The 26851-nt window shown below is 45.0% G+C and overlaps 1 protein-coding gene across 1 annotated transcript in view; it reads right to left on the bottom strand.

Moving 5' to 3' along the window:
• The window catches only part of ME3 (malic enzyme 3), a gene marked incomplete at both ends in the record, with an annotated part of 115481 nt that overhangs the window by 46990 nt on the left and 41640 nt on the right, over positions 1-26851 (bottom strand). Inside the window, 2 exons of the mRNA XM_080612943.1 lie at positions 2660-2809; positions 4324-4457. Of these exons, the coding sequence (XP_080469069.1) occupies positions 2660-2809; positions 4324-4457 (284 nt within the window). The remainder of the gene's footprint in view (positions 1-2659; positions 2810-4323; positions 4458-26851) is intronic.

Genomic DNA, 26851 nt, shown 5'->3' with positions numbered 1-26851 from the left:
CGTTCCACGTTGTTTCGCAACTGTCCTCAAGGATATTTATACCTCTAGGAAAAGAAGAGTGAACTTGAGCAAGTGTTTTATGACCCCATAGCTTTCCTCCAGCATTGATATACACCAGTCCTGCTCTCTGGGCATGCCAAAGACTTTTGAGGAGCAGCTGACAACTTTATACTTTCAAATATCAGTGTGCTCATGAATAACACAGTGTCTCGAGAGACTGTGCTTTTATGCCACTGTAATAAACTATCCCTCACTATCGCAGAAGAAATGAAACCCTGATTCCATGCCCTGAGATAAGGTCCCTCTCTGCTTTTTCTTTGTGAAAAAGTAAAGTCTCTTTCCAAAGATATTGTCGCAATTAAGATATTCTCCAGCTTGAAAAATACCTTTTAAACAGCATTGCCCATGTGCAGTCCTGTGCTGCATAAGGACCCCCATGATGCTCATTAAGTGCAGGTAAAAGGTCCACCATAAGAGTTTGTATACAGAGACCAGGAAAGGTAATAGAGGCATTGAGCTCTGCAGTTATAACAGCAGTGTCTGGCAAACAAAATCTGCAGCCATGTGAACATTGATAAACATATTCTGATGAGAGAAGCCCTGCTGGACCTCATAGGACTATTTTCAGATGCTCTCGTACAAGAGTTGCTGTGTAAGCAAGTTATTTGTGCTTTAGTCTTTCCAGGCTCAACCTTCAAACGTGAAGCCAAGCACTAATGGGGCTGAGAAAGATCTCAATGCAGGGAAAAATGTATTGTGTCCACAGGTCACTAATTGCTGCTGCTGTGGCCACAGAAAGGCTATAGATTATTCTGCAGACTTCCCTCCTCACCATGAACTATGCTGTATGTGCACATCCATCCATGTTGGAGCACCACGTGGTGTTTTAAAAGTGAGGTATCTCATCTCTCCTGCCTGATCAACAGCATTAAACGTGACAGCTTAGATAAGAAGGTAATTGCTGCAGCAAACCAAATCTGAGGGTAAGCTGAAATTCATTCTGCATCTTGAGGGAAACAAACTCCCTGCCATAGGAAGTTCTGTGTACTGAGAGCATGATAGTTTGCCCTTTGCTACGGAAGCCAGAGGCTGGAATCCAGAACAGCTCTGAGCCCAAGCTCAGCAGCAAAACTGTCAGACCATGAGAGCAGATGCTCTTACCACGTTGCTAAAGTACTGTGGGCTTAAAACATGAGATAGAAGTGAATTACAGGAAAGGGAATTCTCCAACAACTGCAGAGAGAGTCCAGTATAAAGATACCCTTCCAGTATAAAGAAACCTTGCTGACGATAACATCAGGGATGGAAAACAAAAGAAACAAAGCTCCCAAATATTGTTTTAACTTCTTGCAAGGTGAAGGTAGACTGAAGGCAAACACACAGTGGCTGTGCAGCAGGAATTGCTGCTGTGAATGTTGGCTAGCTGGGAACCAACACTGTGCTCTTCCCTGCCTGACCATGTTCACAGAGTCTGGGCTTCCTTCTCTCTGCTACCTTCTACTCCTGCCCAGAAATAAGAGTCCTCCCTCTGTACAAAGAACAATTCCTTCTCTGGTTTCCTCATACACACTGAGGAGGAGGAGAGGATATGATCAAGGCTTCACTAGATGATCCAGAAGTTGGGTATCAGGGAACAGAATATAATTACCTGGGAGAGATAAAAGCCAAAAAGCAACCCTGAGGAGCAGCTCATATGAAGGAATGCAGTGGTTTCACTAGGAATTTTGATGACAAGCAAGATGCAAGTGTGTTTGCCAAGATAATCTTATCCATAATATGCTATTTCTTATCTGATTACACCTCTTTGAGGTCTGCCTCACAGTGCCTTGAATCAATTAGTAAGACTTGCCTCAGTTTCCCCTACTAGCATATTACTCTCAGCTGAAAATGAAGTTAAACATCATGATGTGACATGCTTTTAAAATGGTATTATTCAATTACTTTACTTTGCATCTTTCTATACCAAAAGCTAAATTGTCTATCTGCCTACTGGTACATTTCAAGGACACAATAATGAAAAGCTTGTAAAGAAAAGGGAACCTTACTATTGAATTTCCTGGCTAGGACTAAAATGTATTTCACAATGTTAATGAGGGCTTTATTTAAACATTAATCATTAAAAAGAATTATGCAGAACAGGGCCTTCAACCACAGTACAGAGTGTTTAATGTTGCATGAATGTATACAGCACACAGCGAGGAAGGCACTGGTGCGGAGCATCACCTCCTATGAAAATGATTCTTGTGGGGTGGTTTGTGGATGTGCATACAAGAGCCCAAAATCAGCCCAAACGTATCCAAAACCCAACAATTACTCCAAAACCAGCACTGCAGAAGGCACTCAGTGCTCCTGAGACAGCAGATGGGGAGGGTGCAGCCATAAGTTCAGAGAGCTGTTTGAAGCTGAGCTGCACAAACTGTACAGTACTGTTTGAGAACAAAACCACTCTGTTTGCTGTTTATAGGAAGAAGGCAGAGCTATTCTCGACTCCCCAGCTCATCATTAAATGTACACACATGGAGCTGCTTGCTGGTCCATCTTTTAATGAGGGACTGAGTTTTTGGTGTTTCAGGCCACCCATATGAAGATGGACTGTTGACAGAAAAGAAACATTCACACGGAATTAAAACAAAGGGGTATGAACAGTGCCTTCACTCACCGTGGTCTCCTGAAAGCCAAACCATACTGCTGACAAGCCAGGCCAACTGTTGGGGTGTAAATGATGGGCATGAATCTCTCGATGTCAGAGGTCAGCACTCGGTAAAAGAGCTTCTCGTTCCTGTCTTGTAATGTCATAAGAATAATATACCTTAAAAGTAAAATAAAACAGATGTGTTAGCATTTATGGCTTTTGGCTCACTCACTATAGACTAGCTTTCCCAAGCCCTGACACTCCACACTGCTATGTCATGAACAGATACTTCGAGCAAAACTCCCCAGAGGACCTGACCATCTCCACCATCCTCACTGACAGCTCTATTGGGCTGGAAGTCAGACCCAGGCATGACCTCAGAACTTCTGAACTTGCATTAAAAACAAATGCAATGGAGAAGGTCAAAAGCAGACTTCAGGGCTACCTGGGACAGAGTGGGACATCACCTTTCTTACAAACATCTATTCTGCAGTCTAGAAGATGAAATATGCACATATGCAAATGTTAACATGCACATTTCAAAGCACTGCCTTTCCTCAACTATTCCCACGAAACCTCTCTCTCCATTATCCTGCACTCTCAATTATTTCATCACTAAAGGATTAAATAATTAATTAAGGAGCAGCTAAAATCCATCTCTGAAAATCAAAAAACCCCAAACCCGTTAATTTAGAAAAGGAAAACATTAAATCAACTTTGTGCCCTTGGTGTAATCCAGACTTAAACGTGCATCACCAGGTTTATATGACCACTTGGTGACACAGAGTAAGTTACATTACTCTGAAGATTCTTCTTTCTTGAAAATGCTTCACTGGCTTAGACTGAATTTGTCAAATTGCAGCCAGAAAAATGAAAAATTCGGGAAAATAAAGAGATTGCAGATGTTTTTCTGTCTGAGAAACTTGTATGAACAAAATGACAAATGCCTTTTGCGTTCAGCACTCGATCTTGCAGGGTGGCTTCAAAAAGGCATCCCTCACTGCCAAAAATGTATGATTTGTAAGATGGACACAGGCCTTTGTGATACAGAAAAAACAGTGCAATTGATCTGCTGGGGAAGAGCCCTGCCACATCAGTCCCAGATCTATGGCAGCTGAGACAGATGGATGCAAACCCTACCATCTATCACAACAGGAGTCAAACATCATCTTCCATCAGTAACTCTGATGAACAATACTGGATGCAATGGAAGTTTAAGAATAGAGAGATCAGTCAATACGCATCATTGCTTCTGGTTATTTCTTCTTTTCCTACTACTTGGCAGGTTCTTTCTGTTCTTTCATCCAGTACTTTAGTGAATGTATTGATGAGCAAACAGGTACATGCACTACGTGTGTTCACTCCACCTCCAGTGCTCTGGGGCAGGCACTACCTTTTTGGTGTGCACTTCTACCCAAGGTATAGCGAATTGCTGGGCTAATACCAGAGCTCCCCAGCAATGGGGTGGTAGAAAAAAAGCAGTATCAGTGCTACTATGGAACTGGGATGGCAGGAAGTGAAGTGAAGGCTGACAGGCCAGAATAAACACTCCTGCTGCTGGAGAGTATGAAAAAGGTGACACTGAGGGAAACCTGCATGTCTTGAAGCAGGATCCTCAGGTCTTCCTGGGGTCTTTAAAGAACTGAAAATGACAGGGGGAGGAGGGGGACAATAAGATGTTCCTGACATACCTGTCTAGATCGTTAGATTGCTTCTCGTAGTTTCTCAACACACGGAGGACTTGAACGTTTTGGCTTAAGAAGCAAGGAGGAAGGAGGCCATGAATTCCCAGCTGCAGCCTCTCTTGAAGCGTAAAAGCCATTCCCTGGGAAGAAAAGAGGAAGGCATGTTTAAATGGCACGATGTGCACTACTAGATAGCACATCCAAGAGGAAAGCAAGCCACAACACGCAGCCCTTGAGGGCTTCGAAGCAGTCCTTCCCTGCAGAGACAATGGGGCTGGGACCATCCAGACCCTACAGCTTCTGGATTAGCAGTCCCAGTGCCAGCAGGGCTTTGATGGTTCACTCTCTTTTGATATTTGAATCTGGTTGGTCTCTATAGTGTATACAGCTTTATAGTGTACGTATTCTTAGGGTTTCTTTCATTTCATGGCAATCTTACATTAATTAATTAGCTCACTTCTATTAGTTTCAATGGCCTTCCTGAAAGCCCAGCTCCCACAAACCTTTACCAATCACCTAACACGTTTAGAATCACGGAATCATTTAGGTTTGAAAAGAACCTTAAGATCCTTAAGATAGAGTCCAACCATAAACCTAACACTGCCAAGTCCCCCACTAAACCATGTCCCCAGGCACCACATCTACACACCTTACATACCCTCAGACCCTTCACCAGCTCCATTGCCCTTCTCTGGTCCTGCTCCAGCACCTCAATGTCTCTCTTGTAGTGAGGGGCGCAGAACTGAACACAGGATTCAAGGTGCAGCCTCACCAGTGCCCAGTACAGGGAGACAATCACTGCCCTGGCCCTGATGCCACGCTATTGCTGATACAGGCCAGGACGCTGTTGGCTTCTTGGCTGCGTGGGCACAAGCTGCTCATGTTCAGCTCCATCAGTCAGCACCCCCAGGTCCTTTTCCATGAGCAGTTTCCAGCCACTCTTCCCCAAGACTGGAGCATTCCATGGGGTTGTTGTGGCCTAAATGCAGGACCCGGCACTTTGCCTTGTGGAACCTGATACCATCGGCCACAGCCCATAGATCCAGCCTGTCCAGATCCCTCTGCAGATCCCTCCCTACCCTCCAGCAGATCAACACTCCCACTCAGCTTGGTGTCATCCGCAAACTTACTGAGAGTGCCCTGGATCCCCTCGTCCAGGTCACTGATAAAGACATTAAACAGAATTGTCCTCAGTACTGTGCCCTTGGGGATACCACTTGTGACCAGCCACCAACTGTATTTAACTCTGTTAAACATCACTGTTTGGGCCTGGCCATCCAGCCAGCTTTTCACCAAAGGAAGAGTGCTTTCCTCACCCACTAACCCGGTCATCTTTACATAGAAGGAGATTGGGTTAGTGAAGCAGGACCTGCCTTTCATAAACCCATGATGACTAGGCCTGATCACCTGCTTGTCCTGTACACGCTGTGTGATGGCAGCACTCAAGATACCTGCTGCATAACCTTCCCCGGCACCAAGATCAGGCTGACAGGCTTGTATGCTCCCCAGATTCACCTCAAGGCCCTTCTTGTACATGGGCATCACATTTGCTAACCTCCAGTTAACAAAGACTTAGATCTGGATACTGAGTAGTATACCCAACTCATCACTGTATCATAGAATCATAGAATCATAGAATAGTTAGGGTTGGAAAGGACCTTAAGATCATCCAGTTCCAACCCCACTGCCATGGGCAGGGACATCTCCCACTAAACCATGCCACCCAAGGCTCTGTCCAACCTGGCCTTGAACACTGCCAGGGATGGAGCATTCACAGCTTCCCTGGGCAACCCATTCCTGTGCCTCACCACCCTCTCAGTAAAGAATTTCTTCCTTAGATCCAATCTAAACTTCCCCTGTTTAAGTTTGAACCTGTTACCCCTTGTCCTGTCACTACAGTCCCTGATGAAGAGTCCATCCCCAGCATCCTTGTAGGCCCCTTTCAGACATTGGAAGACTGCTATGAAGTCTCCATGCAGCCTTCTCTTCTCCAGGCTCAACAATTTGATACCCAACTCATCACTGCATACCCAACTCATCAGCTTCAGTTACCTTCCAGTTTTCCACCAGACACAGTGTGCATTAATGGCATATGAGCAGACAGACATGACACGTAGGGTGCTTTCTCAGTGCTAACCCTTTCTTTTTTAATCTAGGAGCACACACAGTACCACAAGTCTTACTAAGCAGCTGACCCTGGCCCACAGCTGAAGCGTGAATGTTAGATTACATGGGATAACCTTGCTCTTAAGGGACAATTTCACCCTTCCCAGGCAGAAGCCTGAGTGTGTCCCACTTGTGTGCATGCAGGAGCTGATGCTCCAGATGATCAGCAGTGCCCTGTGCTGGACTCAGCCCGATAAACAGCGATGGTAAATGCCTTCTGCAGTCTGGAAAGAAGATTAGAAAAGGTCTTAGTCTTTAATTAATGGGGTTTCTGCTACGCTGACAGCAGATTAGACAGCAGGATAGGAGGAAACATTTTCAGAAGCGTCTAAGGAGCTTAAATCCTAATGAAAACTTCACCCATAACTGACCAACTGAGGCTTATCTTGATGAACAGCTGGCAGTAAAAGATTCAAAATCAGGAATTACTGGACTACATCTACTCAAGCACACAGACCAATACGTAAGAAATCATAATAAGCAGCTTTATGCCTATAGAGCTGTTAAGTTTCTATTTTCTTCCATGGATTTAGTGTTTCTCCATGACAAACAACTGTTATTATTGCACCAGAAACACTGAGGACACATCTCGATGAACTTGGCTTTGGCAGCCTTCCCTCACCTCCTGGTGCTTGTTCCTGTCCCCGTGCCATCTCAATGGTTGTGCCAGCACAAGCATGTGTGCAGTCACATGGTTCACCAGCGAGAGGAAGTACCTGGATTAAAAATAACCAGGTCATTTGAGCTCAGAGCAGCTCCCCTGGCTGATGATACACCATAGATGGTCCTACAGACACTGGCACAGCCAGCTGGGGACACAGAGCCATGGGGATGGACCACTGGAAGAGCGGCTCACTTGTAAGTGGTGCAGATGCTGGTGAGAAAGGTTTGTCAAACTATCAGTGATGCTAAGAAACCTGTGACAGGATAGAGGAAAGGACTGAAACTGATTCTCCTGTTTGTGAGATCCATGCTTTATACATAGCGTGACCCTTCTCTTAACAGTAAACTGCGCACTAGAGCAAATTAAAGAAAAGCAACATCTCTGCATCTATTTCAGAAAAGATACTCAGTCTCCAGAGGAACAGATCTTTATCCCACAAGCATTTTTCATGTTTTTCCTGGTCTGTATCAGGATAGAACCAAGTACTTTTGAAATCTTTGATGTAAGAGAGAAATCATTCCTCTCCCAGCCAGCCAACGAGGAGTGAGCAGTCACCCAGGAGGCAGGAGGTCAAGATTTTGCTGTCAAACCCAGAAACAGCATCAAAACCTCTGCGATCGCTGTTGAATGTTGCACCCAGGACACGGATGGTTCTGCTGAACCTGGTATTCTGTGAGTCTATGATTCAGTTTGGAGATCTATGCTCGTGAATGGATGTTTTTGGAGCGTGAGGGCAGATTAAACTGCTTAAACAACCACAGCTGTGCTGTTCACAACAATCCAAGGGGAAGCATGGTCATACTAACGGACAACATCTCCAGCTCACTGCACTTCTGCATTTATTGCACCTGAATTGCAACCACGTGTGATGAGGATGTCGCTGCCTTTACAACCAGTTAAACCTCCAGAACACTTTTAAGCACAGAGCTGGTCCATCCTGCAGTGGCTTTGTGGCAGGGCAGGGAGCAGAGCAGAAACTGCCTGCTCTGACTTTGAAGGCTGTTTTCTGAAGTTGAGTGGAAGGTCTTGGAGCAGGACCCCTGGGTGAAGCGGTTATATTCACTGAAACAGCACAGCGTGAAATGAATTTGGAAACACATTCTGCCCCGGATCAAAAGCTGGAATTCACTGAGGTATGGCTATGTTTAAGATTAAAGCTTTTAGGGGTTTTTAAGGCTGCCTGAAAGCCATATTGTACCACTCTTTTTCTGGTCTTGAAAGGTCTAATGATTAGATGGTGAGCCACAGCCCTGCGGAGCTAAAGCCAGGTGCTCCAATTCATTCTTCAATGGGAAATGAGTTGGCATGGAGAGGGCAGATGCTATGTCACTACCCAAAAACAGAGACAAAACCATCAGCTGCCCACAGGGCTTCACGCTACACAGGGGCTAAGCAAGGGGGGGTTGTTCTGCAAAGAACCTCAAATGCTTCTGTTTTGTTGTCGCTGACAGCACCAAGTCTGTTCTGGGGCAGCTCCCTCTTTGTAGCCCATAAAAGCCACTTATTTCAGAAACTGAAGGGTGAAGCCAATTCACAGGTAAGGATTAGTTTTATCACAGCCTGCCCTTTCCAGCAGTGAGGAGAGGGTGTTTCAGTCAGGGATGAATACAAGCAGGAGGGATGCTAGCATGGCTTAGCCTTATCATTTGCTCATTATAGATCATACTTCTATAGGTAGGAGCAGAGAAACAAAGGATATCAGAAGGCTGTTATTAAGGCAATGGGGGCTTAATCAAGGGTTGAATTAGGTCTTACATAGTGCGGAACATGCAGAGTCCACTGTGGTTCAGATCACCTCCAGCAGCTCAGCATCCTTTTGGACCAAAGTCTTGCCTTACTGCATCTTTCCATATCCCTGTGCTCCACAGTGCAACCTGCAGCCACAGCACAAGGAAAGAGGAATGTGGGGCAGCTTGCATGGCCAGACTGAGGGGTTTATGCAGTTTGTACAGCCCTAGGTTGTTGCCCTCCATGATGCTGGGCCTCAAGCTGCAGTTCTCAGGCAGGCTTTAGGACCACAATCCCTAATCCAAGCAATTTGGCCTGGATGTGTCTGAGCTGAGTCAACGAGGGTCAGTGAGCATCTCCCAACCCTTTGGAAACAGCCCCCGGAAGAAGGAAATTTCTAGTCTGATAAGAGCAGAGTGATGGAAGGGGATGCAGGGGAAATACGGACACACAGGGATCACCACTGCAGGCTGCAAGAGCAGGCACAGCTAATCCGTTTCTCCTTTATAATTCATATTTAACAGCCATGCTAAGGAAGTTCTAACAATCAAGGACCTTACTAAGCTTATTCCATGCAGATTTTCCCTGTAATGTGTTTTCCATTGATATTTGGACCTGTCCAGTACAGCCAGGATGTAATTTGACTGTCTGCAGGCAGAAGTTCAGCACTAAAACTAAACTAAACCTCACAAAGACTGCACGCAGGGGCTGGGGAGCAGAGAGCAGCAGCAGCAAACGTCCATTTCTGCACTGTGAAAGGTCTTTCTGACAAGGTCAGATCCTGCTGTGGTCTCCTCTGCTCCAGCTGGCTTGATAACCATCTTCACACTGCTGCTTCTCAGCTACTGCTGGTGTGGATGGAGTGGCATGGGCTCTGTCCTGCACATCCCACCCTGGGAAAGCTGTATTGAGAATATTTGCATAAAAAGAGGGAAGGATGCACATCAAAGGGGTAATCCTTTATTTTCTCATTTAAATGTCTTGTAGCTTCTTACTACCTTTAATTTGCACAGCTTTGTGTCCTTAAGCTGGGAAAAATCCAAACCCGTGATGCTTTGGGATAAGGGAAGACATCACCCGGTGTATCTTCTCTGAAACCTGGGAAGCAGATTCCCCACTGCACCTTCTCAGCAGCTATTGCTGGGCAAACCTCTTGCTTACTGTGGTTTACAAGCTCTTCCCACAGTGTCTGTGCCTCTCTCTGGGTTCAAAGTCACCATCTGAACAATCCCACACTCTTGGCCATCCCCTTTGTTACAAAGCGATCCAATCGTGGGTTTCTAAGTCTTTCATATCCTTGTTTCTGCCACTCCAGAGCCTGGGAACACTAAAAACCCCACTCCAAGACAAAGATAATGAAGCAACTTCATGTTTGTTTCAGTGTCTGCGGAACCATCTTTAATGTGGTTCACTAATGCAGTTACAACGTAAGTTGTCCCTACTATTAATGAGGTTTTACCAGCAACTGCTTTGTTTTGTGCACATAACTTCCTTCCCCTGGGTTAGTGGGACATATTTCCATCATTCGTCTCATTTTTACCCTGTCCTATAACAGCGGCTTTTGATTTACACAAACCTCAGAGTGAGCAGACCTGGAACACGACGATGCCCCTGTGCCAGAATAGTCACTGAGCAGGGACCTGATCCTGTTTAGCTCAGAGCAGCAAACGCTTTCCTGATGAGGACATCATCAGGTTGCCCAAAGAAGCGGTAAATGCTCCATCCCTGGTGGTGTTCAAGGCCAGGCTGGACAGAGCCTTGGGTGACACGGTTTAGTGGGAGGTGTCCCTGCCCAGGGCAGCGGTTGGATGAGCTTAAGGTCCTTTCCAACCCAAACCATTCTGTGAGTCTATGATTCCATGACATCCTGATGAGCATGCAACAGGCAAGTTGTGACAGGGTCACAGGCAAGAAGCACCATGCTGTTCCCACACGATACAGGAGGTTTACCTCAGTAAATAAGCCTCATAAGACAAATATCTTCAGGGTTTTATCCATTCATCCATAGGAAGAACTTCAGTGCTAAGTTCCTCAAGCCCTGCACTGTGATTTCAGACAGAGGGATACAGCTCTACACTGAATGTAGCAGAGAACTCACTGCTATTTCCCACAGTTTGCCAGCCTCCAGGGCAGCAATTTTTCCTTCATAGAAAGAGAACAGAAGAAATCCATATGCTAGAAACTGTATTTGCTTTATCTGCAAGCAAAGGTCTGTTGCATTGTATGCACAAAACGTATTTCTAAAGCTGAACTAGACAAACGTCCCCAAAGAACAGCTGGTTTTGTGAAGGATCTATAGACTTTGTAGATGGTTAAACCCAGCATCATTACTCTATTGATAGGAAAAGTGAAAAGTGACAATGCCAAGTAAGAGATGTCAAGATAGAGCTGCTTTTTTATTGAAGAAACTCAAATTTGGGGCCAAATTTGGGCCTTGTTTCTAGCCACAAAAGAAATATTAAGATCCTCACATGGTTCTAGCCATGCTAATGGGAATACTTCTTTGGCTTTAGTGAGAAATAGATTAGGCTGACATTTCTCTTGATTTTGGCTAGATTCACAAACATCTTTACATGCATGAAGTGTCTAAATATAGGCTTCAGTGTCTTTCAGTAAAGGAGAAGGGTGAAATCACTGCATGGAGAATAGGACTCCCATGGTACAGAAAAACTTGCCTGTGATGGGCATAAAACAGAGAACAGGAGCAATAGAACAGCACAGAATCCCATGTGGGACCCATGGTGAATGCATACATGCAAGCAACAGAGTAAAAGACTGTTCCTGCCTGGATGAGCCTAAAAGATGAAGCACTCCCTGGTTTCCTCTTCATGTAGAGCAAAGTACTTGGTAGAGAAGGGAGCTTGATGGAGCAAGCAAGTAATGAGGACATCAGGTTTCGGGAGACAGGCGAGTGCATCATCAGATTCCTGAGGCCTCATATAAAAAATATCCCATGTGATCTTGGCACATGGATAGCAATGGATTTGCCCACCTGACTCCCAAGTAAATGGAGACACCCTAGTGTTTCCTCTACATGATTGCCAGTCTCCATGTTTAATTACACATCTCTTTTACGCCTACCACTGTTACACATTTTCATGCTGATTAGTGAGCGAAATACTAGTCCAGAGGAGGAGAGTGAGTCCTAGAGCTAACTGAAAGGAGGCCATGGAGATGCTGTGAGGGCTGGAGCAGCTCTGCTCTGGAGCCAGGCTGAGAGAGCTGGGTTGGTACAGACTGGAGAAGAGAAGGCACCTTAAGGGGAGACCTTAGAGCAGCTCCAGTGCCTAAAGGGGCTGCAGGAAACCTGGAGAGGGGCTTTGGACAGGGGCCTGTAGGGACAGGCCAAGGGGAATGGCTTTAACCTGATAGAGGGGAGACTGAGGTTAGACATTAGGAAGAAATCAGCTTCTGCAGGAGGTTTGCCCAGCACAAAGCCCAATATCTCTGCCCAAGTGTGGTGGTTTGTGATGCTGCAGACACATTTCTCCCAAATAGGATGTTCCCCCTAGACAGGAAGAATTTAGCATAAATCACAGCACTTGCATTCCTAGTCCATGAAAACCAGCCCTCATCCTCAATTCAAACAAGTATGTCTGAGAAGAAAGATCAAGGTAATTTTAAGGTTTAAATGTGATCCAAAGCATTAAGAGAATGCAGCTTTAAAAGCCAGTTTTACAATGTCTGGAAGCTTCTCCCACTGTACAGGCAGCTGGTCACGTGAACTGTGGTTGCATATAATTAGGGTTTGATGCTAAAGAGAGCATTAAGTTCCTTTTGAGGTTCCAGCAATTACAGAAATGAGTCTTGAGCACTTGGTGCTCACACGCAAACTGCATCACGCTGTGGGGCTGGGGGACGGGAGTCTCTCTGCAGTTTCCATCTCATTTGCTATTGCCACTCCAGCAAAGGAGACTGCTCCAAATGCAGGCTGGTGCTGGATTCCAGCTCATGGACGATTGCTGATGGCTGTATTGGGTTGAATACCATTGAAACACAGTGCCTAAGCCATACAACTCGCTGCTTCACAAGATCACTTGGAAGGAAGCTTAGTGTGAAAGGAACCAAGAGTATTGTTACTGATGTTACCAGAGGTGACTTCTCCACTGCACCATTCATATGTCCTTGTATGCTTTTCCCAAAGCTCTGTAGAAAGGAACCAGCAGCAGAAGCTTCCTAAGTAGTACCAGATGCTGTCTGCTCATTCCCATCTACTCCTGAACAGGCAAGCTTGGTTTCTGAACCACAATATTGATAGCTGTTTAATGAGACACGGCACTATGGGCCATGCAAGATGCTTACAAACATTCAGATACCCCCTCAGATGAAACAATCTAGAGAAAGTAAATGCTTTAGAAAGCTCTAAATAAGAAACCTGTCACCTCAGTAAAACAAACTCACTTGAGAGAACACCACTAAGCTCTCTCTCAGTTAAACAACCACCACTTGAAGACAACTAAACATGCAAGTAAACACAGAGCATCCTGCAGGAAATCTGTGTGAGCCTCCATTTCCCATTTGAGTAATTTGCACTGCTTTAGTGCAAATGCACTGCAGTCTGCAGTCTGCTTCTGCAGTCCACACATCCTGCAACGTTATTGATGCATCAACCCAGGCAGCTTTTGCTGGGGCTCAGCAGAGAAACCTATCATGATGTGCACAGGGCCAAGATGCAGTCACCCACTGCGGTGCCCATCGACACTACAACACAGCAGCCGAGAGATGTGCAGCTCTCTCGACTGTCCAGATTCTGTTTGGAAGGCAAGAGAAGAACTTCATGCTGTTCTCACTTGGCAGCTCACCTCAGAGTTTAGCTGTGCTTTCATCATGGTGATATTTCCCCCCTTATCAGCCTTCCACAGACTCAGCCCTCCCATGGTCTTAAATTATTTTGCCTCTCATGGCATTAAAGGAGGCTGCTTCCCTCTCTTCATTTTGACAACTGTATTTCACAAACTGCCTTTTTAACCCTGACAGGTAGCTCAAGCTGTATGTATGCACACATATACATACATATGTAGCACAAACACATATCCTTTCAGGTCCAGACTGCAGCCAGCCCTTAGATGAAATCAGTGCGACCTCAAGGGCTGTTGTTGCGCCAAGCATATGTTTTGCCTAAACGCTGAGATCAGCCATCTGACTGTCCAAACTACTTCTGGCACCACCAGGACAGCAGCTAGCCTACCGTGACTACCCTCTGCCTCAGCCCCTCGTCCTCCTCCTTGGCTGAGTATTTCACTTCAGCCGTTTTCTTCCTTCTTAATGCAGAGAGTTAAAAGGGAGATGCATGAAGTGCTCACATACGTGCGATCTGACCTTTCGTGTCTGCACTCTCCCTGTGATCTTGGTCTATTGTCAACTTGATTTGAGCTGTCTCTAAATCACAGGCAGTTGAATGTACAGCACTCAGTGTGCCTGGCCCTGATACTGCAGCATCTGGACTGCAATTTGTACTATAACACAAATACAAAATGGTACATCCTTTCTATCTAACCTCCCCCCCAGGACCTCTAAATATTCTTCCAATGATATAGTCCTTTTATTTTCCACTTTCTTTGCTCCTCAAAATCTCAGCTCTATTTTTTCCATATGGTGTGAGCAGAACTATATCCAAATGTTCCAGGTGACAAAACACCACTAATTTCATACAAGTGCTTTAATTTTTATCACTTTCTCGAGATTGAGTTTAACCACTTCCAGTTTCAAAGCCCCCACTGTCCTAGAAACAGATTTACACTCAGCTATAAATCAAGTAAGTAATAAAGTCACTGAGATTCTTCCAAAAAACATTCAAAAATGAAAACTCCCATCCCCTTCCAACTGTTTTCAATCAAGGGCAGTACGAAACAAGTTATCCAAGTTCAGAATAGCGAGCTGGGGGGGAACTAAAGCACAATTACTCCGAGATGAAACTTAAAGATTAAACCCTTTTGATTTCCTGAGCTGTTTGACAAACATGTCTGTGGAACAGGAACTGCAGCAAGATGTTATAAAACATTGATGTCCGTCTGCAACATGTGTGACTACATGTTGGTCAAGACAGCTGAGCTGTTCATTGTTACTGGGAAGCTGTAAATCGCCCTGTTGGCAAACCTTCAAATGAGGTTAGAACAAAACCTGGTTCTGTTCCTGATTCCATTAGATGCTATAACTTAAAATGCAAATAATATTGTTCTTGGCATGGCTGCTGCCTGTCCACCTCAGCACGATTACTCCAGCCTCTCCTAGCTTAGATGAGTATCATCCGAGGCCAAGGCAGAAGCTTCCTTCCTCCAACAGAACATCTATTCTTCTGTAACTGAAACAATTTGGCTGAACGATGCAAAGATGAAGCGTGACTGCAATAAGGGTAACAAACGGTCCAGCCTTCATGAATACACAAGTGTTATCCCAAAATAACTTGCTATATGGATGATCAGAAGGCAATGGCTAAAGCATTGATTTCACTCGCACATCTCAGTTAGTTAGGAGGCACCAGCTGATGCATCAAACCTTCAAACCTGCCATTCAAAGTTGGGGTTCAACTTAATAGTACCTTGCTGAAAGAGCTTGTTGCAGTGTGGGGAGCACTGAAGACAGAGCCAGAGGGAGTCTGGGAAGGTTGAAGTGATTTTCACTTACACTCTGCTGTGCAGGACCTTCATGCAGAACATTAGGATGGCCACTGATTTTGTTTTAGAATCATAGATTCATAGATTATGAGGGTTGGAAAGGACCTTAAGATCATGCAGTTCCAACCTCTGACATGGGCAGGGACACCTCACACTAGACCATGTCGCCCAAGGCTCTGTCCCACCTGGCCTTGAACACTGCCAGTGATGGAGCATTTACCACTTCCTTCTTCAAAACCAGTCGAAGACACCGGGCACATCTTTGGGAACAGACCCCTCAGTCCAGGGTTTTTATTCTCCTCTGCCTGGCACCACAGTCATGCAGCGACAACAAAGTAAAGCAATTGTAAAATGATTTTGAACTTGCTCAGTCTCTGAAGTAGCTGAAGCCCTGGATATTCAGAGCTGAAAAGGCAGAGGGAGACCTCACTGTGACCTTTCAAAATATAAAGGATGCTTATAACAATGACAGGGACTTTTTAGCAGGGCCGTTGCAATAGGACAAAAGGTAAAGGTTTTAACGTAGGGTATATATATATATATCCTATAGGGTAGCTTTAGATTGGACATAGGAAGACATTTTTAAGATGAAGGTGGTGAAGCGCCGGCACAGGGTGCCCAGAGAAGCTGCGGCTGCCCCATCCCTGGCAGGTTGGACACAGGGGCTTGCAGCAACCTGCTCTAGTGGAAGGTGTTCTCGTCAAGGAGTTGGAACTGGATGAGCTTTAGGGTAACTTCCAACCCAAACCAGTCTGGGATTCCGTGATTCTATGATTCTATGAAATTAAGTGGCAAACCTGATAACTTACTCCAGATGATCTTGTGGAGGTTGCTATTTCCAGGATGTATCATCCAGAGCTTCCAAAAATGTCAGTGAACACTGTGTCTGGGCTGCTGCAGTCACACACTGACACTGCATTTCCTTTGATGACTTCCTGAGGCAAGACTTTTGTTTTTTTCTAGCTGGTAGTAAATTTGTGCGTGTCAGAAACCAAGGAAACAGATACTGTTAGTGCCAAATCAGCAGGATAGAAAAACAGAATAGTTAGGGCTGGAGAGGACCTTAAGATCACCTAGTTCCAACCACTCTGCTAGGGGCAGGGACACCCCACACTAAACCATGTCACCCAAGGCCTCATCCAACCTGGCCTTGAACATCACCAGGGATGGAGCATTCACAACCTCCCTGGGCAACCCATTCCAGTGCCTCACCGCCCTCTCAGTAAAGAATTTCTTCCTTAGATCCAATCTAAACTTCCCCTATTCAAGTTTGACCCCGTTACCCCTTGTCCTGTCACTACAGTCCCTAATGAAGAGTCCATCCCCAGCATCCTTGTAGGCCCCCTTCAGATACTGGAAGGCTGCTATGAGGTCTCCACGCAGCCTTCTCTTCTCCAGGCTGAACAGCCCCAACTTTCTCAGCCTGTCTCCATACAGGAGGTGCTCCAGTCCCATGATCATCCTCGTGGCCTCCTCTGGACTTGTTCCAACAGTTCCATGTCCTTTTTATGTTGAGGACACCAGAACTGCACACAATGCTCCAAGTGAGGTCTCACGAGAGCAGAGTAGAGGGGCAGGATCACCTCCTTCGACCTGCTGGTCACGCTCCTTTTGATGCAGCCCAGGATACGGTTGGCTTTCTGGGCTGCGAGCACACACTGAAGCCGGCTCATGTTCATTTTCTCATCGACCAACACCCCCAAGTCCTTCTCCGCAGGGCTGCTCTGAATCTCTTCTCTGCCCAACCTGTAGCTGTGCCTGGGATTGCTCCGACCCAGGTGTAGGACCTTGCACTTTGGCATGGTTAAACTAAGGATGAATCTTACTGCTACATCATTGAACGGTTTGGTTGGAAAGGACCTTAAGATCATCCAGTTCCAACCCCCTGCCATGGGCAGAGACGCCTCACCCTAGAAAACCTGCACTAAGATTTGGTTATTTTGACAATTATTAGTAACTAAGTTACTTTCATGAAAACTTCTGTGTACAAATAATGTCAATGGTACACACAGAAGGTCTTTCAGACAGGCCCCACACGTTTATTGCTCTGGGCTGTGTTAGGCAACTTGGTGCACACCAATCTGTAGATCACAAATAACTCCAGATAGCGCAGAGTGGCTGTCTGCTCCCTTTGGGGCAGTGGCTGTTGTGCATCCATCAGCCTTAGGTTCAGGTGATACACTGTTTTCCAGACAGCAATGTTCAACCTTGGGTCTTGCTTCTTTTAAAGAAATCAATGGACTGAGCCCTTGGTTACACAGACTGAATCCTGATATAGAGCTTGATTTCTGAACCATCGCAATATCTAGTGTTCTGAGACAGGGCAGATACCATGTGCCAGGGCAAGTTCACATACAAGCTGCCAAGCATATTTAGCTGTGGAAGAAGCTTCCAGGGAAAGTCAAGCAGATCCAGCATTTGACCTTCTGGAAACAGCCAAAAGCCTTTCCCTTCAGCAACTATACCCCTCAATTCAAAACAACCTGTTGTGTCTAAAGCCCTGTCAACTCAACACTTCAAAACCACAAAGCACAAGGAAGGAGAGTCTAACCACAGACCGTGTCTGGACTCCCCAAAGGATGGGCAGCATCTCCATAGCTGAGTCCCAGGATGACAGTCAATGATGTGAAGTCTAAGGATGAGCAGCTAGGAGGATCTAAAGACCAAAGCACTGAGTTAATCCTTCACTCAAAAATGAAGACTTTAAAGCCAGTTTCACAAGTCTGTCTGAGAGCCACCTCTTCTGCCCAAGGCTTGCAGTTTTGTTCTTGAGCTTAATACAGGCCTTTGTTCAGCAGCAGGCAGGGGTGGAAATTGTGAGGCTGGCATTTAGGCTGTGCAAAATCATACCCTGCATGTATTGAAACAGAGAGCAAAATGGACTAAGCTTTCTTTGTTCCTTATCCGGAGGGCTTGGCTTAGCACTCAGCCTAAGCCCTTCCTTCCAGCTTAAGACAAACTGGATTCCAGTGGTAAAACCCTCGCTTCACAGCAAAACTGGTGTTGAATCCAGAGCAGCTCACGTAAGAGAAGTCTTTGGGACTTGTTTGCTAGACAAAAACATGAATGTAAATAATGGCAATTATTTAATTGCTATCAGAAAAGTAAAACCCCCTTTAAGCTGAAGTGATGGCAAGACGTACCAAGGTTTAATCATGTTAATCCTGCAAGGTCCTCTGAGAAGCAGGGAGTTAAGACTCAATGACCCTTACGGATCCCTTCCAACTTGAGATATTCTGTGATTCTATGACATTACAGACTTAAGGCTTTTCAAATAAATATAACTTCTGTAACAAAAGAAACGTTACATTCTTAAGCTGAGTTTCTTGGAAGGAAAACTCATGCTTTTTAATTTACGTAGAATCAAAGTCCAGTATCAGCTACTACATGTAACAAATGATGTACACTGGCATTTGTTAGGTATGTAGTACATTCTTCCAAGCATAAATCCTTTTGTTTCTGCTACTCTGAAAGGTCTCAATGTAGTATCTTTGGATTTGAGTTTCAGTAGCAGATATAGTAGCTTTTATTCATTTGGGCTACTCAAAAAGTTGGAAAATCAACTTCTATTCGATAAAGGAGAACTCATTTTCCTTCTTCATTCCTTTACCAAAACAGAATCAGATCTATTTAATAAAAATGAAAATGAAATCCTAATTTACTTAATGAAATCAGAGCCACATTTTAGGTACTTGCAGATGCAGAAAGACGCCTACTGGGATTATCAAAGATAGATTAATAGGATAGGTCTCTAATTTGGATTGTGTTCAGATCCCAGAGGTTTAATTTAGCACTGCCAAAATACCTCCACAACTCCGAATGGAAAGGTAACAAGAAACTACAGATTTGTTAGTATTTTATCTATTTTATACATTGGCTTTTCTCAGTAAAACGGAATTATCCTAAAAGGGGCTGGCTGCACACACACACAAAACCCCATTAAAAATTGCTTTCAAAGAGAGCTCTAATTTCTAGCCAAACAGCCCTAACATAAGATCAGAGTAAAAGCATCTGAAAAAGGAAAAAAGAACACCACGTATGAATGGATCTAGATCGACCTGACCGCTTTAGTAGAAACAAAGTGTTGGGGCTGACTCGATAACAGGAACTTGCTTACAGACAAACATGAGCATAAGCATTGCCAGAAAAGGAGAAAGCACATTGAGGAGGACAAAGAGAAAATACAAAATCAGGTTTCCTGCTTGTTCCAGGTCAGCTCATCTCACCTCAGGGAGCCAGCACATCCCTTCCTATCATTTACTGATGCTGTTTCTGCACCACAGTGTTGTGAGTAGGGAATTGCTCCCGCTACAGGGTTTCACTTCGTTCAGAGGATTTTCTGGATGTTGTTTTGCTGGACAACCAAGTTCCTCACCTTCCCATTTTAACCTCTCCTTTGCAACTTCCAAGGCTCTTTGCATCCCAGTGTATTGAAAGGATGTACATGTGCTTGGCATTTATTGTTTTGTGAATGAGAGAGTCCAGAATCACTAATCAGGAGGTCAGCATCCCTAGCTAAGATAAAACTGCATTTCAGGAAAGCCTCTACTAGCTGATTTCCTCTATTTGACCATGCACAACAGCAACAAAAAGAGCAATTAAACAAAAGCAAACACACATTTTTCACACGGGGCCACGTCGATGTATTTCTTCTATTGATTTTTTTGGCTCATAGGAAGAGGAAATACTGATGAGCAGGTGTTAAACTGTACCATGGAGACAGACCCATTCTGTCAGCGTGGTTTTGTCAGCCACGGTTTGATTACTTAGAGCTTTCTTCATTGCCTGGAGCAGAGCCAGGTTGCGCCTAGTGATGGCACTGAAAGAAGAGAAACGCGGTGGAGGTCAGGCACCAGAAGAGACCTTTCTGCTGCCCCTTTGCCAACTTGCTTGACGAGGCGCCTGATGGAAACAGCTTTTCATCGGTCACAATGTGATTCTTTCAGGCTCATTCTCATCTTGGCCTTATTGTCAGCACTGTGCAGAGGCCAGCGCTGAGCTCTGCAGTGAAGTCACCATAGAAATGACATGGTGAGCATACACTGACCTCCCAACTGCGTTTCCTGGTGCTGAAATAAATTTGAGCTCAGTTATTACAGCGCCTCTGATTTAATAATTGGCTTTTGGGAGACACTCAAATGCTCCAAATGGAATCTTTTCTTAAGGGAGAATCCTGTCCCTATTGTAGCCTATGGGAATTTTGCCATCGGACTTTAATGAGACAACAATTTGGCCATTAATCCATGAAAATGTGCTACTGTAGTTCACACTGCACTCCCATTTAGGACCCCGTTGTTCAATTCACTCCAAACCAGCTTGTTTTCACTTCAAGATAATTACGCAGACTAGAGACTAATTCCAACAACAAACGCAGCAATAGCAGGCACCAGCTGCATTAACTGTGTGGCTGCTGGGTATACACTGCCGAGCACAGGACATAGATTTTGCTCCAAAGAATTTCTACTTCTAGCCCTGGCAGTGTTCAAGGCCAGGTTGGACAGGGCTTGGAGCAACCTGCTCTAGTGGAAGGTGTCCCTGCCTGTGGCAGAGGTTGGAACTGGATGAGCTTTAAGGTCCCTTCTAACCCACACCATTCTATGATTCTGTGGTTTGCTATTTAGCAAACATGCACTTGTGTTCCCAACCACCCTTCATAGATGTGATTTCTTCCTACCTTGGCAATTGCTCATCCCTCTTGTTCACAGTTAATTCCAAGTTAACAGTCCTGGACTTCATTCCTACAACATTTTGCAGCTTGTGGAGAAGTACCTTATAAATACAACGGCAGATTTCTCTGTGTGGAAGGGGGTTAAACAAGAGAATACCCAGTTTTCTGTGTCTCTGGTTAATAAAACATAACATTTCTCTCCTGCTGCCTCTCATCGACCCTGTTTAAGTGATCTGGCACGCTCTGCAAATGCACAAGGGCTCTATTATGTACACACACTAGGTACAGCAGGTTTCACTGGACTGTAACTGATTTGTTTCAGATGAAGGGATGCTGTTAACCACCACTGTGAATATAATTGCTTAGCTGATTTCCACATTCCTGTCATTGTTGGCCTGGCTACTGCAAGAACAAGCTGGTGAGGAATTCCCTAATGCTGGTTAAAAAAAGAAAAAGAGGCAAAAAAAGAAAGGGAAGTCTTCAGGTCAAGGCAGGAGTTCATCCAGGCATGCCCACACCAGAGGCAATCCGAATATCCCCTTTCAGCACTTCACTGCTCAGCCTTTGCTCCTTCTTTTGACTAGAACCAGCTCGGGGAGGAGAAACCCGGCATGTGAAAAGCGAAAGAGACCTTTGCAGATGGTGGAAATACCAAGGTGCCACCTCTGAGTCAGCTCTGGGATGCACAAGATCCAATTCCTTGTGGCCAGGGGATCAGCAGGCTTTAGCAGACTTTTCACTACAGGCAGTCAATCACAGCCCATCCATGCACAAAGCACGATGTGTTGCCTCTGTAGCATGACCTGTGCTATTAAGTTTGGGGGAAAGCCCCCAGATTCCAACCAAAATTGGAGCTGGGAGATCCCACCCAGCGGAAGGAAACACCACAGCTAAGTCATCACACTGGGATATGCAAGTGCTGGACTTGGTTCCCCACCTCTCACTGGCTCAGAGTAGCCTGTCTCCATAGCAGAGCTACTCCAGCCCTTGAAGCATCTTCATGGCTTCCTCTGGACTCACTCCAACAGCTCCACGTCCCTCTTGTGTTGCTGCCCCCAGACACAGGACTGCAGGGGGGGGTTCTCACAAGAACAGAGTAGAGGGGGAGAATCTCCTCCCTCGACCTGCTGCTCACACTCCTTTTGATGCAGGCCGGGAAACAGTTGGTTTCTGGGCTGCAAGAGCATGCTAATTCTTTTCCAAACACCCAGAATGAAAGCATCCTGATTTTACAAAGGCTTTTGGACGTCCATTGTTTTCATCATTTGATATATAATGTCAAGTGTTTACATAATTCTTTAGAGCACTGGAGTCCTAGGCTTACTTTCTTACCTTTCAGCTTATCTCCTTTGTTATTATTACCTAAATCTAGGCTGCACTATACTACTCATTTCTCAGTAAACCTCCTTTCAAAGTAAGGAGGAAACACTTAGCATTTATAGCATTTTGGACATTTAACTGTTTTAAGTAAATAATCAACATAAATCCTCCTTATGAAAAAAATCAGTGGTGAGACATAGCCCTTTATAGAAGCAGTCTGGCAGCACTCAGTATTGACAACTACACTTAAGAACATCACTTAACAGCAGCACGAACGAGCTCAATGCGCTCCAGGTAGGAGAAGGTTGTGAGCTGCAGACCAACTAAAAGAATGGGAACATATTTCTTTTTAATAAATGCCAAAGTTTCTTTCTGAACTATGACCAAACCCTTAAAAATATTCGTATTAGAATAGCTCTTGTCATGCATCACAGCCTTAGGGTTCAAAGTACACTGTAGGAAAAGGAGATCAAAACAAAGCCATATAGAAAAGACAGGCTCTATCCCAAAGAGAGAACTGGTAAAGAGAAGCTGAAGACAAGAGAGGAGCAACACTGATCAGCACAAGGAGCTTCGTCCCCAGCACAAGCCTCGCAGTGCTCTCAGCACACCGCAGCCAAGTGGGTAAGTCAGCTCCAAACTATTTGTCATGTTGAAGTAATCCTCCTGTGGAAGTGGCTCTGCTGCAGGATGACATCCGCCTCAGAAGTAAAGCACAGAGGATCTCTGGCTGAATTTCTATTGTGAGTGACACGGAGAAAAAACCCTCGCCATAGGGCACCCATTTATTGCCCATGGCATCCATGGAAAAGCAGGCTGCTCCCAATGTGCTGCATGACACCCTGCCGAGCACGCCATGCAGATCAGGAGCTCACAGCTCTGGCAGTAACTGGGCCTGCTGGGGAAAGACGTGGCTACACAGGAGAATCATGCTATAGCATAACAGACAGCCAAGGAATGCTTCCTCAGAGAGACTATTGAACAGACACTATGGATCTGCACGGCAGAGCAGAAAGGGGAGCAAGGAGATGCTCCAAACCTCTGCCTGGCTTCAACTAATTGGGATGCCGGACCAGCCAACAGGAGGTACGTATGCAGCATAAATTACTTGATCATTAGCTACCTAATATGCAACAGTTGCCCTCAGAATGAATTGGGTGAGCCAGGAAGGGCAGAATATAAGTAGACAATGACACCACATGAGATTCTTCCTGCTAATGGCACTCAGTAGCAGCAGCAGACCGGCCCTAAGTGCTTCTCCCAAGATTTTAACCCAACATATTCCTAGGAACATTCAAAATGAACAGGGCTAGGAAAGCATAATGGTGTGATGCCCATAAAGGTGTGATGCCCATAATGGCGTGATGCCAACAACTCCCCACTCTAAGAGCCTCAAAAATGGAATTACATAATTAGTGTAAACTGGGGAAGATTTAATGGGGAAGCTGTGGGGTCAAACAGCTTGTGTTTCTTTGGTGGAGACAATCATGAGCCTAAAAAGCAACTTCATGGTATTTACCTGGAACACGCATATTTCCACTGAACATTGCCATGTATGTTTTTACTGACTGGACTTAGCTAGTTATAGCACTACATATGTTATAGATTATCTATCTATTTATACTAGAAAATAACACAGTCAAAACACTAAACCCCAAAAATCTAAACAAATGTTAAGGGATAGTTAATGCTCCAAGTAGAGTACATTGCAATGCTCAGAAATCCAGTATTTGAGTCCCTAAAGACATTGTTTTTGTAGAACATTTTGGGTTGGAAGGGACCTTAAACATCATCTAGTTCCAACCCGCTGCCATGGGCCCCTTCAGGCATTGGAAAACTGTTATAAGGTTTCCCCTGAGCCTTCTTTTCTCCAGCTTGATCCAGTTCCAATGCCCTGCCATGGGCAGGGAAACCTTCCACTAGAGCACGTTGCTCCAAGCCCCATCCAGCCACTCAAAAGAGACCAAAAATCAGCAGCACATGGGTTGTTATATGGTCACCCTGCTAGAAGATCTCTAAGAAACCCAGACTCCTCCTGTCCTGTGTAATCTGTGTACAGTTTTATATATTTAAGAAGACACTTTCCATAAGGGAAGTCTTTCGGTGTCTTATGCTCAGCATGGACTAATGCCCCCCACAGCTCACACCAGGAATGTTAATGCTCATGGTCTCCCATCTCACCCGATTGCTCCTAGCAGGGCACAGGTTCCTAAGCAAAGCTGAGGTTTGGGTAAAGCATCTCACAGCTGCAAGAAAGGCCTACCAGAGGCAATACTGCTCACCTCACCTGCTGGCAGGTTTCTCAGCTCAGCTCCCTGTAGGTGCTTATTTTTCCCACTGGTTGTAAGACAAGATCAGGGAACTACCTCTGGTGTAGACATCAAAGCAGACCAAGGAGAACACGGATAAGGAGGCTCTAAGGAGAAGTTTAGGGCTGGCACTGCACCATAGGTGTCTCCTAGTAATATTCCATCACCAGGGATGCTGTACACCAGTCCTATTCCATTCTTTAACAAATTTTATGAACACATCATTGATCCTACGAATCGTGTTGTAAATAACAAGTTAAATATGATCCCAATTCCCCCAACATCTCACTTCTGCTGCGAACACAAAGACACCTCAGCTTTCCGGCCCCGCTGCCACGCAAAGTTCACAAGTTGAATCCTGTGGTTTGCGGCTGAAAGGCACAAAATGAGTTTTCAGTTTTACTGCACCAAAGAGAAGTGTTTCCAGCTTGCAGAAGAACTGCAGCCAAACGTGGATGTTTAGTTTGTGCCTTGCAGGAAGGGCTGAGAAGCACACGCAAAGCACGCTGCTGCCAGCACAGCCCTGCAGGGAGCAAACAGGCTAAAGGTTTACAGCTCTTTCCCTAGAACCAGAGAGGGATTAATGAATTGTTTCCATACTGGACTAAAGGTTAAAGCAAGACTCAAAGGCCAGGGCTCAGAGTAAGCAGATGGAACCTAACAAATATGCTGCAGACTTCCTTCTCTTCTTGAATTACTGTGGTACCTTACTGGGGGATCCCAGCTAGTGAGACCCAGAGCAGTTGTCCTGGTGGTGGTACTAACTAAGCATAGGAAGGTCCAGCTGGTAGGGGCATGCAGCAGAGCACAAGAATGTACCTGCAAGATAAGCAATGATTCTGATGCATCAATAGCTTAACTTCAGATAGGTCTTTTTGAAAAGAAAGGAAGTGCAGCAGCTTTGGTGGTACTCCAAGGAAGTTCTTTCTAATGAGAGAAACTAGAACAAGGGAATGATGGATGCTCATGGTGCAGGCTGCTTTGAGCTGGGAGGCAACATCTTGACAATAAATAGAAGAACCATGCAGTGAACAGCTCTTATGGCAAAGACTGGTATGATTCACTACAGAAAAGTACAGTAAGAACAGCAGCACGCAGAGAAGCTGAGATCAAAGCAAAAATGCTTCAGGTTAATTCAGACACAGAATTGTAAAAGCCTGGATGAAATCAGAGCTGTGTGACATTTTAGCATAAAGACCATACATTTAGAGATGTTATGGAAAAAGCAGTTGGTAACATGCAGACATACTGAGTACAGTGAGTGCAACCTTTAGAGAGATACAGGGTACTGGTTAAGCTTCAGGATGGAGGTTGCTGCTGCTTAGAGTGATCCAAAAAGAAGGCAGAGAATGGAATACCAAGTTCTTCAACCTAGATACACTGAGGTGAGCTAATAGCTAGATACTCCTTAAGAAAAGTCAGGTAAGATTGTACCTGAATTAGGTCAAAATCATAGCTCAGAGAGAAAGGACTGTAGCTTGGAAAGAGATTTGAGTGTGGAGAAATACAATCATAAGATAGACCTTAAATGCTAGTAGTTGCATTTGTAGTTATGGTTAAGGTCTCTCACAGATCAAGGGATGAGAAGGGGACAAATAGCAGAAGTTATTCCCCCAAGAACTCCACCAGTGAGAAGACAATGAAACCATGATGAGACATGTATGAGTAGAGGCAAATAGCCACAGAGAGCAAAGGATGTCAGCACTCCAAGAAGGCTTTGTTGAGAGTGGCAGACGGTGGCATAGAAGGACGGGTGTAAAGTACTGAGTTTTTCCTAAGACAAGGCCACTGGAAATGTTTCTCCCAGCAGGAATACGCACCATGCATCACAGTTATTTAGAGCACAGAGAAATCCATATTTGAACTTTTATTAAACAAGGAGAAACTCCCGTAACACCTGGATCCAAACAAGCTTCCAATTCCAAATTCCAAAATGAGTGTGATGCAAAGGATTTAAGACTTTCTCAAAGCACAGCTCAGCTGTAAAAAGGAGAAAGGAAGAAACCTGGATGAAAAACACAGCAGAACTCAGAGAGGGAGAAGTAAAGCCAATGGAATGATAATA

Source organism: Psittacula echo (assembly GCF_963264785.1).
Source record: "Psittacula echo genome assembly, chromosome: 3".
NCBI lineage: Eukaryota > Metazoa > Chordata > Aves > Psittaciformes > Psittacidae > Psittacula > Psittacula echo.
The sequence above is the reverse complement of the archived record's forward strand: the minus strand, read 5'-3'. Positions and strand labels throughout refer to the sequence as shown.